This window comes from Oppia nitens, unplaced genomic scaffold, assembly GCF_028296485.1.
Source record: "Oppia nitens isolate AA-2021 unplaced genomic scaffold, nextdenovo-longstitch-racon4-pilon3 scaffold3_pilon_pilon_pilon, whole genome shotgun sequence".
Classification (NCBI taxonomy): Eukaryota; Metazoa; Arthropoda; class Arachnida; order Sarcoptiformes; family Oppiidae; genus Oppia; species Oppia nitens.
Window position 1 is genome coordinate 9,837,146 of NW_026533221.1, and position 15,070 is coordinate 9,852,215.

Consider the following 15,070-nt stretch of genomic DNA (forward strand, 5'->3'; position numbering starts at 1 on the left):
CTATTTATTTCGTTTATAAATTTGAGTTAAGGGCACATCAAAAATGCTAACTGGAATCGACATCAAACTCTCTGATCGATTGATATCCTCTTTAATATCATCCAAACAGCGCTTCTCATAATTACTGAATTCAGTTTTCAGATCCAACTCTTCGTACACTTGTCTAACTTGTCTGACTGACTGTTCATCGTTTTTGATGCCGACGTTAGCCACTAATATCTGGCGCTGTTTGTCGTCACATAATTCAAGTGCCCGTACTATAGGCCAACAACACTTGCCCTCCTCGATATCGGTACCGGTTTTGCCCATATGTGTGGGATCGACAAACAGATCAATATAATCGTCCTGTGCTTGAAACAGATGACCGATTTTTAGCAAAATTTTCTCAACCAATTGATGATCACTGGCTTGACTATAGCCTCTCATATACATTGCTTAAACATGCATTAAAATTAAATTACATAACTAATACAGTAGAATTTAATTAAATGTAATGGCACACGACATACCTAAGCGCACTGGTAGGACAAACGTATAGTAGGAAGTTTTATATTTGATAATTGTTGAATATTTAGCAAATGTATAGTTACTAATATCTCGTTTATTACTGGTAACAGTATCCATGCACTGACCTATTGATGTTAGTCGTGTAGACTATGTTTTAATTTGTATTAATTAAAATGTACATGTATACTCTATTATATTTGACCTACCTCATTCATTAGCTCCAGTATGTCAACATAGTAGTGTTTGTCTTTAAAATGTAACTTGATCAAATGAAACATACCTGTGTAGAGCAATGCACTATCATTGCAAACCATACGTCCCACGTCGGGCTATTAAAGTGTAATACAGATTATATAAAAAAAAAATTATTTTTTTAGTAAAATATGTAAATATAAAACTTGAAAATACTTATTAATATTAGTTATATTGAATTAATATAAGTCTAATTATTAATATATAATTTTATACTAATAAAGTTTACTCGAAGTTAGAATTTCAAGTTTTTATTTAAAAAAATATTGAAACTTTAATATAATAGTTGATGATATACAAAAATATATTTAAAAAACTAAATGTTTTCAATATCTACCATAAGATGCCAACAGGGTTTCCAGCGTCTGGTAACACCATTATCCATAAAGTCATCGACAATTACAAATGATGTCTGAAATAGTTCTAATACCCAACCCATTACCCGAACCGATTCCAATTGAGTGCTATTGTCTACCGGTTTGTAAACAGTATCACTGATGTTGTCGGTGGTGTTGTTGCTGTTGTCCAGTACACGATAGATGACCGTCAATAGTAGGCCGCGATTGCGTTTGCCGTGCCTTACATTATAATCGACTATTTTATGCAACCAATCGATGACCAAAACAATCATATCTTTGTTATCATTGATGTCATCGTTATCTGTCGGCCCTAACAACTGTTGGACAACCGTTTCATAGGTTTTGTCGAATTCAATCTTTTCGTTGACATATAGTTCTTGAATGCGATTATTATTGATTTCATTCATTATTTTTGTTATTATATTTATAAACAAATTTAGATTTTGAAAAATATATTTTAAAAAAAATTAATTTAAGTAACTCATTAAGTAATTAATTAAGTAGTTTTGCTAAAAACAAACAAAAATGATTATTATTATATAAAAAATATATTTTATTTAATAAAATTTGATTAAAAATAATATTAATAAAATAAAATAATTATATTAACTAACTTAATAAATAATAAATTGTAATAACAAACGCAAGTTACCATTTGATTATACATTTTCAATTTGATATAATATTATATATACCGGTATATAAGTATTAAAATAATTAGTTGACAAAAATAAATCATTGTCATTATTATTATTAGATATTTTACTAATAAACAATAAATAAGCTCAAGGTATATAAATTATAAGCATAAATAGCAAAAACAACTATTTTAATATTTTCCATTATAATTGTTGTTGTAATTTACATTTTATTAATCATCATTTTACTGGCATTTATAATATAAATTTTATATTATAGCATCATCAATGGCAACATTAATTTATATATTTTTAGCAAATGTTTTTATACATTATAAAATTATTTATTTAATAAATATATATTTAAAAAAAATCTATTATTGATTTAATATAATAAAAAAATTTCTGGTAGATAATTAAAACATAAGTCAAATAATACAGTATAATCTATATTTTTATTTAATTACAACAAAAAAAGAGTATTAAGTAAATATAACATTAATAACTAAATATTATTTAAAACATAAATTTAACCACTAATCCTATTGTCAACAGTAATATTATTATTATGTAAATTACTATTATTAACAATATTATTAGTATTATTTGTATTACTATAGGGACCGATACCAACACTGATACGCCTACTGTAGTGCAACTGTTGTCTGGCCTTCCACTCGGGCTTTACGTTTTGGCGTTTAAGTTGACCGTCAATTTCGAGATCAACTAAACCTCCCTTCAAAGCTATCTGTGCCTTAACTCGTTGAGCAAAATCAGTGGACGACTCGTCCGGACTGCGTGTCATCGACGGTAAGTACCAGACATCGCACACTATGGCCCACGAGGTCATCATCATTAACAGATACTTTACGTAACCGTATTTACTTGAATTCCAAAAAGGATCGCCAAATCGGGCGTCATATTTGATGGCCACCGGATAGATAGTGCCGCCCACTTCGAACGCCCCCTTTTTGAACATCATAACTGCCGAGTTGTTAATACAGGTGCCCTCAGGGAAGATCAGTATCGGTAGTTTAGACGTGTCCTGAACGTGCTCTTGAAGCCGATGAGAAACGGCTGTTTAAAAATTTTAAAAAAATAGTTAGTCATAAATAAACTTTATTAATGATGATGGCTACTAGTGCTACAGTCCATGTTCACCGGTACATACCTAGCCTATCGGTCATCTCTGACCGATCAAACCATATGTGATGTGTAGCTCTGGCCAATGCTCTCTGTAAAATACCAAGGAATCCGCCGTGTGTTTGACCTACCAGTGCGTATGAGTTATCACAATGTAATATGACTACATCAATGGGACTCGTATGATTGGCCACACATATGCCGCCAGATTTTGCCCGATTTTCGACATCATGATACGTAATGAGACCCGAAAAGCCGCGGGACAGTACTCGAAAACACATTATTGACACCCTATAATAGACCCAACGTTTGAGCCGACCGTTCGGTATCTGTGCTATCAAACCGGTACAGAAAACCAGCCAACTGACCCCCAAAAAGGTTATCGTAAATCTTAGCGGAAATAAAAACAGGTATCGAAACAGTAGTCCCGACCACCAGATTAAGGCCAGTCTGAGTGAATTGTAGTGATAAAACTTGTCGGTTCGGGTCAATAGGTTCCAAGTGGGCAACTCTTTTGCTGCAAACCGTTTGGTCACTTCGTCGTCGACCATAGCCTTGACACCTGTTCGGACAAACTCGTAAATGTCGGCCAAATTGAACTCTTTTTTCTCCTGATTTATTGACAAACTCATCGTACGGTGCCGTCGATTGTCAAATATATTGCCGATATTATTGCCAACATTTGCTGTCAAATATAAAGGACAGTTAGTTTTTATGTTTGAGAACTGACTGTAGACTTTAAAAATCAATAGTCGATCATTACCTGACTTATGTACATGAAATGGATCAAATAGATCGTCCTCTTCCTCATTGTTAATACCATCTCGACTCTTGTCATTACTGACCTCCAGTTCCTTGTCTTCGTCGTTATCATCACTTTCCGGTTCGTACGACTGTATCTGTAGTCGACTGATCTTTCTCTGTCTTTCCTTAATCTTGACCTCAACAATGTCGGCCCGTTTGCGGCCGTATTCAAACAGTTGCAACAGTTTTTCGACATAGCGTTGATGTATATAAAAGTCGTGACCTACCGATGCCAAACCCAACCATATAATTATGGCTAATGTAAATAATGCTATGAATATCATGTTGTGATTGTTTTGTTGTCTAATTTTATATATAAAAGTCAATAAAATTGTTTATTAATTTATCAAATAATGAGATTACAAAATATACAGTATATATGAGGTAATTTGAAAAAAATATAATAATAATAATTGATTAATAAAAATAATAGCTAACTATTGTTCACAAACATTTAAAATCACTTATTACTTAATCACATTAAATATTATGCAAAATTGCATAATAATAATAATAATTCATTATTAAAACTTTATTTATTAGTTAAAGAATAAATTTCACTGAAACTATTTTTATTATTTTAGTCACATATTTTATTTAAATTATATTTATGTTTATATTATTAAATTGTTCATAAATTTTTAAGTACATTATAAAGTACACTACAATAGTATTATTAATTATTATTTTTGGAAGTTTTATTATTAAAAAAAAATATAATTTTCTATACTATTGATTATTTTTTTTAATAAAATATTACAAAATATAATACATTTGTCGAGAGTATGTATATATGGATAACATTTACTTTGACCATAAAAATTGAATTTGTTTTCTCCAATTATTTACTTAAAAAATATATATATCACAAGTTTTGACGATTTCAGTACAAAGTTCATGCACTTTGTAATAATAATCATTTAGTATACACGTTGTGTGAATATAATAGCAAACATTTAATACATTTATTATATACTTTAATGTATTTAAGTATTGAATACTATTGAGTATTTGAACATTTATGTTGAGTGAAACAAAAAATTAATGATAAGACCACACATAAAAAATTATTATTATTATTGAATGATTATAATTATTTAAATCACGATTATAACCAATACTGTTATCTATTTTTTGTAGCTAATAATTTAACATAAAATTATTATTTAATTATCATTTAAATTAGAAAGTGAATAAAAATCACAAAAAAATATTTAATTGAATCTTTAGTTTTTTAAATGTATTAAAATATTAATTATGATATGATTTTTTTTATCATTGTCTAGAGCTGTGAATAGATGATAACCTCATAAAACATTTTATTTATTTAATTATAGCGATAATTATATTAATAACTTATAATAAAATAATACATATTAGTAGAAAAAACAACAAATCAATCAACAATTGAAACACTTTATGATATTATATATTTGTTTTAAATTCATTATTTTTTTTAGTCAAACACTTATATAAAATTTTCTAATATAACTATACAGTATATAACACATAACATTTGAATTTATTATAGTACAGCAAATATGTTTTCTGATACTATTAATAATAATATAAACAAATATCATAAGAGAAAAATATTAATAGGAAATTGACTGCAAATAATCACATGAAATAAAGTCATCTATAAATGTTTATTATATAATATAAACAATATTTACAAAAATTAATATTTAATACACAATATTTCGCACAATTTCTATTATTTAACATATACACACATAAAAGGGCCTTACATTAATCTCGCACACGCGGTTTTTGCTATAATTCTTAAACGGAGTGAGATATATTAATTTTGTAAAAAGAGTATTAAAAAGTGATTTACGCGTGATATTATAAAATATTAAATTTTTAATTTTGATCACGTGATCATATTTATTCTTGGATCTTTGCAAACCACTATATCACAACCTAAACTATAAATGCTAGAATAAAATTTCAATAGTAAGTATGTAATGCCTAAACTGGAAATTTATAGGAAGAAAAAATTTTTAAAATTGGTTGCAGAATAAATTTTTTATGGCTTTTCAAACTTGTGGAAAAACACATTATATAAAATAGTCGAAAATAAAATGACGTTATTTATGGACAGTAGACACTTATTAGATAGAGATTTTAATACTATTGCTTATTCTAAAAACAAAATTTTTTTATGTCAAATATTTTTTTAGATAATCAAATTTAATTAAAAATTGCATTATCGAAATATAATGTTGTTTTTTATTGTAATTTAATTATCTAAAAAAATATTTAACATAAAAAAATTTTGTTTTCAGAATAAGCAATAGTATTAATATCTCTATCTAATAAGTGTCTACTGTCCATAAATAACGTCATTTTATTTTCCACAATTTTATATAATGTGTTTTTCCACAAGTTTGAAAAGCCATAAAAAATTTATTCTTGGACCAATTTTAAAATTTTTTTTCCTATAAATTTCCAGTTTAGGCATTACAAACTTACTATTGAAATTTTATTTTAGCATTTATAGTTTAGGTTATGACATAGTGGTTTGCAAAGATCCAAGAATAAATATGATCACGTGATCAAAATTAAAAATTTAATATTTTATAATATCACGCGTAAATCACTTATTAATACTCTTTTTACAAAATTAATATATCTCACTCCGTTTAAGAATTATAGCAAAAACCGCGTGTGCGAGATTAATGTAAGGCCCTTTTATATATAATATACAATAATATTTATATATATATATAGTTAATTATTATGTTGGCTAACTAGATAAACAACATATTTATTATACTTTACTTATTTGTATTTGTACTTGTTGATTTGCTGGCAATCAATTAATTAAATTATATTATGTCTGTGTAGTTATGTTGGTTATTCAAGTGTATATACATATATTAATATATACAAGATAGGAGCGTCTAATGTAGTGTTTTTACTATTATTATTATTATTATTGCACTAAAGTTATTGAAACACCTGTATGTTTGTCATGTGATTAATATAAAAAAAATAAATTTTAATTTTATTGTGCAATTTCTTATATAAAAACAAATTATTATCTGTTTATATCATAATTTAAATAATTTTTACAAAAATACTGAATCTTCAATGTATTAGTGACTAACTAACTAACTCACTAGCATTTATAATGTACTGTAAATCATAATACAGTATTAGTTTTTAAAATAATATTAATGTAGACCATTGACAGTAATACTGTTACTTTGCACATGAAATGATCCTTGAACATATTTTCAATTGACAGTATAATATACTGTATATAAATAATATATATTTTAGTAATTGTTGAAAAGCCTTGAGATAAACAAGCTTTTCATTGATAACAACTTTTTTTACGACAATTAGCTGTCACTAATAAATACAATGGGTTTTTATTAATTTTATTTTCAAATATCTTATTATAATTTTTAGTCAAAATATCATATCTTGATAATTTTTAAAATATAATACTTATATTTTTATATTATATCATATTATTATGTAATTTAAAATATAATATCTTCTAATATATATTGATATTATATTTTATAAAATGTAATTTAAGAGATTTTTTTATTATATTAATTATTTAAGTAATTAACAATATAGCTATTTTTGAAAACTAATAGCTAAATATATCAATATACTGTATCAATGTTTAATAGTTGGCCAAGTTTCAATATATTGTACAATACAGTCTATTTTATTTTATAATCAAAAAACTATTTAAAAACATATAAGATATAAAATTTTAAAAAAATACATAGTCTAGTCTTTTATTATTTAATATATTATTTTCTATTTAAAGTAGATATTAGTAATAAATTGATTTATTAGTGCCGACCTTTCAAAATAATAATTATAAAATATGTACTGTATTTTTTTATTAGTTAATTAATATATAATATTAGATAGATTAAAATTTAATACTATTGCTAGGATTGTGAATTTTGTATTTAATGTTATAAATAATTTATTATCGTTTAGGCGCTTACAGTATTATATATATTATTTACAAAATAAATTTATAAAAACTTATAAATATATTTTTAGTTAAAATTTTTATTTAAATAATTAATTATGAATAATTAAATCATGCTTTTATCTATTAGATATTTTATTCACACATAATAATTAATTTAATAATATTTATGCAACAATAAAATTATTACTTAATAAAGATAATAATTTTAAATTAAGACTTATGTAATGTTGTTAATCAATTTCAAATTTGATAATTTTAATTATAATACTATATATAATACTTAATAATTAATACGACCTTGTTAATGTTTGAAAATTTAAATATTATTATAGACTATTTGATTTAGTAAATTGGCTAATTAGTAAATCTTGTATTATTTATTTATCAATACTAATTTTTTCTTTTTTGTTTAATTGATTATTAATTTATTGGGCAATGAATGTGCCTAAAGGATACATAAATATATAAATATTTAAACATAAATATAAACATATATTCACTCATATAATATACATAAATTTATAATACATTTACACATACTAACATTTGATGGATTTATATCAATTGTTAATTGAAAAAAAAGTTTGGTATAGTCTAATATATATTTTTTCTTTAAAATATTATAATAACAATTATTGCTTAAGTAATTTATTTGATTTTATAGCAACAATTTTTGTCAACTTTTCATATTATATGAGATTACGTGTGTTTGAGAGAGAGAGAGAGAGAGAGAGAGAGAGAGAAAAAAAATCTTCTAAAAAACAAATTTAGTGATAATTTCTAATCAATTGCTAAATAATTTTTTTGCAGACATTAGCACAAACACAACATATAACACAAGAAAACTAACTGTTTATAACATTTTCTAATACATAGACTTCCGTCACTAATATTTAAAAAAAAACTAAAAATACAAAATTATACATTATATTTAAACTGTATTTTTCAATCGTTTTATTATTAATATTATTATTTAAATGTAATCATTTGATTTAATAATTGTTTAACTGACTGATTGATTGTTAATTAAAACTATGGAATCGGTAGAACTGTTTGACACTAGTATTGAGGGATATAATAATTTTGTCTATTTTGTTGGTCTCGTATTGTTGGTCTATATGTAAGTTTTAATATATTTTTTTTAAAAATAATTTTTAATTTTACTAAATTAAATTTATAAATTTATTTATTATCAAAAAAAAGTTAATTATTAATTATATTTATGAATGTAGGTTTTTATGTCCAATGCCAACTAACCAAGCACAGTTATCACAATTGGCAAATCCAAATAAACGCTATAATCATAGAGTATCGGTCAAATCAAGTAACAAATCAAAATCAACTTGATCAATTATTTAAAAAATAAACATTTTTAAATGTTTTAATCGAAAATTATAATATAATTATATTGTAGAAGTATTATTATATCATATATATTACATTATATTATATGTATTAATAATAAGTCACTAAATAATTTATGTATTTAAATAGTTTTTTTTAGTGTAAATATTAGTTTACTGTATTTATATATCATTATTATTATATGTATTTGTAAAAATAAAAGCAAAAAACATTAAAAAATATTTTTGTGTATTACAAATTATGACAATAATAATTATAAAATTTAATAAATATGATACAAAATCTAATAATTTTAAAACTGAAAATGTATTTTTTTAAAAGTTATAAAAAGATTTAAAATAAGTATAACGTTAGAAACATTTTAAAAATATAATTTATATAATTTATATTAATTACTTTAAAATATTACATAAAAAATATTTATTTTTTAAAATTTAACAATTCTTGTTGATTTGCAATATAAAGTTAAATAATATTAGATTAAAAAATTAATAATATGTAGTTATAAAATAAAATATTTGAGTACAAAAAATACGACATACAAAAAACTAAAATAGATAACAAACAAACAAACAAAAATTGATGACACAAACAAAACTAGTGTTGGTAATTATAAATTTATAATATTGAGAGTAAAATATAAAGTAAAACATAAAAAAAACATTTTTTTGCTGATTATCTATAAAATCCTGATGGTATATAAATCAATGTTTGTCCATGTCTGCGGGAACCAGTTTTAATTAAAGCTGTAAATAACAATTTTTTAAAAAAAAAACATTATTAAAAATTATTTATTTTTCGAAATAAATAAATAAATTAAATAAAATAAACATTTATTTTAGATAAAAACAGATAAATATTGATATTAAAAATTGACTAACTGGGCCCTCCTTGGCCTCCATTGCCTCCCATTCCGCCCAAAATCATTATGTTTCGGCTTCTTCCGGCTCGACTTAGCTCAACAACAGTGCCAGCAATCAGGGCTATAATGACCACAATTAGTGTTGAAAATTTCATTTTGTTGTTGTTGTTGAATAAATTTGGTAAACTCCACAAAAACACAATAGATTGCTATTATTATTATTATTATTATTATTTAAGACACACAACAAATACTATCACACAAATATTTTCAATATAGTATCTCTATATTACTTAACTAACTAATGTTTTTTATTAACTATCTATCGGTTGTTTATATAGCCATAAAACTTTATATATATATAACAATAATTTTATTTTCTATATAAATAAGTAAATAAAATAATGTTTGGCAAAAATTATCACCCTAATTGAGGAAATATTGTTTTACCCCAAAATAAACAAAATTATTATTATTAATATTTTCAAATAAATAATATAAAAGTTGCTGCTGTTATTATTATTGTCGTTATCATTTAAATCATATCAATTATATGTAACTAAATATGTATTCTCAAATATATTACAATAGGTGTACATTAATTGATTAAGCAATTGAGTGATTTATTTATTATATAAATATATATTATTTTTTATTTATTTCATAATTGTCTTGTTAGTTATTTTTATTTATTATTTCCACTTAAGGCATGAATTATATAAAGTTAACACAGCATTAAATATTATGCTAAATACATAATTATTAGCATTTTTTATTTAAATGATTGCTATTATTATTATTATTTTAAGTTTACGTTTTTTGTATTGTTCTACTAAATATATGTATTTTATTTATATAAGAAAATTAGACAAAAATATAATAATTTTCAGACAAATTAACTTATTTAATAATATTGTTTATTTAAACATTTAAAACACACCTTTATATGTTTATTAAGTTTTATTAGGTTTTTAATTTTATATTATTAATATATTAATAATAGAAATTATAAATATATAACTATAAAATGAAACGCTAAACAGAATTTTATTATATTATATTTTTAATTAAATTATATTAACTGTTAATTAATATGAATTATTATCTTTTTTTTGTAATATTAAGTAAATTTATTAAATAAAATTTAAATTTTCAACCAAAAATTAATCATAAATATTATTTTTCAAAATGTAAGATATGCTATTAATAGTAATTTATTAAATAAACAAAAAAATAAAATGATAAAAAAACATAAATTAAAATGTTACATATGTTGAATAGTGTAATAATAAATGATCATGATAATTATTTTGTTGTTAATTTTGTTGTTGTTATTATTTTTGTGTTTGAATACGATAGACAATGGGATAGTTGTTTTCACTATCAATTTGAATCTCACGTTTCTTACGGCCCATTATAATGGTTGAGCCCTTTTTGCCACCAGTTTTAATTATGCCTGTTATCAACAAAAAATATTTGTTATACAAATAGATTAAATTTATATAAATTAATTTAAAAAATTAACAAACAAAAAATAACATAAAATATTATGAATAATGTTAAATAAATTATATTTAATTATATAATTAAAACATTTTATCAAATAAGTTTTTATAATATTTTTCAAAAATATTTCTTATAACTTTATAGATTTTATAAATTATTTAATAATTTTGATGGATAGTTAATCAACTATACTTTCTAACTAAATTAAAAAAAATATTTTATAGCTTATTTTATGTAATTGATAAAAACTTACAAAAAAATAATAAAATTAAAAATTTTAATTATATAAATTATTAATTACTATTATTTAATAATTTACTTTTATACTATTTATTTTACAAATTATACTGTTTGACTGTATATAAAATTAATAAAATTTATTAACATAAATACTATATCATATAATATATATTTTTCAAAAAAATAAAAAAATAAAAATAATTTTTAAAAAACTAACTGGGAAATCCATGTCCATGTCCGTGACCACCATAGCCACCATAACCGCCTAATATAACAATATCGCCATGTCTTGCATCAGTCCTGTCCCATACAAAACACAAAGTTATCAATAGTCCAAACAGTAAACAAGCAATTGATTTCATTGTTGTTTTAAAAAAAATTAGATTTAAGTTAATATTATAAACTGTAATAAATTTAAGAAAAAAACACTTGTTTTATACCCCAAAAAAATAATCAAAAAGATTTAATAATTTTAACTTTGATAATCAATTTTTATAAAATACTTTTTTATAATTTTTTCAAATTTATTGTTGCAAATCATTGGACAAAATAAAGTCAACCAAATGTCAAGTGTGTACTAAATAAAACATGCAAAACTGTATAATAAAATTAAGTACAGGTATTATTTTATTAGAAAATTATAATTAATTTTGTTTTTAATTCATAATGCAATTTCAAGCGGAAATTTTTGAGGTTTTCAATAAATAATTTAAATATAATAATTATTTTTTTTTCAAAAAATGCTTATCTATTAATCTTTATTAATAAGTTATATTGAAATTTTATTAAGTTTATACAGTAATACAATTGGACCTTAAATTTTATGCCTAATAAATCATCGCAGAAAAATAAATGTATAATTAATTAATTATTTTTTTTCGACTATAATTGTTATGTTATGAAAGTAAAAGTCATGAATATATAGTTAATATTCATAGAAACAGATGTCAATGTAATTAGATTTCTAACCCAATAACCATTACAACAATGTATACAATATTTGTTGTGTTAATTTGATTTAAATTGGTTTGAATTTGGTTATGAAATTATTGAAAAAAACATAATTTAATTATATAGTATTATATAATAATTTGGCTTCAGTACATATTATATTGGCAATTAACTTATTGTAATATATTAGATTACATAAATATATTACATTGATAATTTATTAATTATACATTAATTATACAATTTTACATAATTTTTGGGGATTTTAAATGTCAAACCAATAAAATATCATATATTAATTACAATTTAATTATTTAACAAGTGGTGTATTATGAATGCATATTAAATGTTCAATAAAATTATTTCATGCATTATATGATATCACTTAATTTTTTTAGTTAAATTATTTTAGTGTTTAATAAATTTAAATAATTTTATAAAATTAAATCAATATAATATTAATAAAAAAATGTATAAAATAATAATAAATATTAAAAGTTTATTAAAATAGTAAAAATATTTAATTTACATTTACAATATATTTATCAATTCAAAATTAAATTAATTAATCCAATAATAAGTTATATTAATAAAATAATTTATTTGCTAAATTATTAATTAATAATTAGCTATTTTTATAAAGTATTTAATGAAATTTAGTTTTATTTAAAAATAAAATGAAATACATAAATTAATTTTAGATTTTAAAAAAATAGTACAAAAATATTTTTTAGATCAACACTTATGATGTTATGATACAACTAAATACTGTGCATTTAATTTATTATTTGATGATAAAATAAATATTTAGAAAAAAATATTTAACACATACATATAATATAAATACTAATATTAACAATAAATATAATAATTTAGTTATTTATTTATTAATTATTTGTAGACAGCATAGCAAAACCATAGAGAATTAACGGCAAGACTTATATAATAAATAGTGGCTATTCATAGCTGTCTGTCAATTGATTCAATGAATTCGGGTGTAATTATACGGTAAACACGGGCTTCACTAGCGGTCTGGTCGTCGTCAATGGATCGTCTCTTTCGGCCGCCCATCACAATAGTTGTTCCCTTATTTTTCTTACCAGACTTGATAATGGCTATCAAAATGAAAAAATAACAATAATTATTATTATTATTATTAGTAAAAAAAATTCATTTTAAATTACATATGAATCATATATAATATTTTGAATCAAATTTAAAATGAAGATTAAAATATTTATGTAATAATAATAATAATAAACACAAATCTACATACTGGGCCATCCGCCATGTTTGCCACCGCCGCCCATAACAATAATATCCTGATGTCTGCAATTGCTGGACTCAAATACCAGACAAACCATCAAAACAACAATAAGTACTGAAACACTGATCACTTTCATTGTTAATAAATATTTTGTTAAATCAAACACACAAATGGTTTTAGCAAACAATGAACAACAATAAAAAAAATACTAAAATCGGTAACCAAACAGTTTTGTATAATGAAATTAGTTTAGCGAAAAAAAATTTCCTTTATATATGTATGCGAAATGTATTTTGTAAAACAATTTATGACTTATTTAATACTCATATGGATTTGCAAATCCTTTAAGTAATAAATATTTATTATTTGGTAAGTAATTAATTTTGCATAATTTTTTTGTCACTATTTCTTAATGAAGCGTAAATTTAAATTATATTATTTATACGTAGTATACCTTTATTGCAATACAGGTACTAAAAAAAATTGTCAGTTGAAAATTGATGAACATAAAATTTTAATTATATTATTTAACTAATTATTATTTGTATATATATATAATATAAACGGTTATTTCCGATCCAAATCCAAACAGTTTATATACTGTATATACACTATATTTGCATTATATGTTTATTTGTTAATAATAATAATAAACATAAAAATTCATAGTCATAAGCCCGATTAACAGTGAAAGTCTAATCATAATATTACCTATTTTTATTATAATTAGCAATATTTTTTCAACCCAATAATTATATTTTATTTTCTAAAAAATAATAATAATAATAATAATAATTTTTGAAAACATAAAATAAAAGTAATAGTATTTACAGTACATTTGTCTAATAGTGTAGCATAAATCACACATAATAGTAAGTTATATCACTACTAATACTAATACTACTACTACTACTACTACTACTGTATGTCATGAATATAATTAAGTCAAAAAAAAAGATAATTGCATTAAACTTTTTTTAATTGACTGTTTATGATCCAACTTTCAAAAAAATTATATTGCAATAATATGGTAAATGTCATACCTATTTGGCAACTGTGAACTCCCAGTGCTCAACGAAGCTTATGAATAATTAATAATTGTATAAAACATATAATAATAGTAATTTAACTTAACTTGACCCAGGGTGCTCTACACCTTTTTAAAAATATGCATGTATGAATATGTAAGTGCGTGTATGT

General features: G+C 22.5%; 2 protein-coding genes across 2 annotated transcripts; both read right to left on the reverse strand.

Moving 5' to 3' along the window:
- Window positions 1–1,525, reverse strand: LOC128958251 (uncharacterized). Its single transcript, XM_054304067.1, has 4 exons — window positions 1,097–1,525; window positions 714–836; window positions 510–654; window positions 1–434 (listed from the first exon to the last, which is right to left on the reverse strand). The coding sequence occupies exons 1-4, from the start codon at window positions 1,523–1,525 to the stop codon at window positions 1–3; spliced, it is 1,131 nt and encodes a 376-aa protein (XP_054160042.1).
- Window positions 1,526–2,241: 716 nt separating this feature from the next.
- Window positions 2,242–4,200, reverse strand: LOC128957354 (glycerol-3-phosphate acyltransferase 4-like). Its single transcript, XM_054303097.1, has 3 exons — window positions 3,663–4,200; window positions 2,928–3,584; window positions 2,242–2,833 (listed from the first exon to the last, which is right to left on the reverse strand). Exons 1-3 carry the CDS (start codon window positions 3,985–3,987, stop codon window positions 2,286–2,288), a joined length of 1,530 nt encoding a protein of 509 aa, XP_054159072.1. The 5' UTR covers window positions 3,988–4,200; the 3' UTR covers window positions 2,242–2,285.
- Between the last annotated feature and the right edge of the window lie 10,870 nt (window positions 4,201–15,070).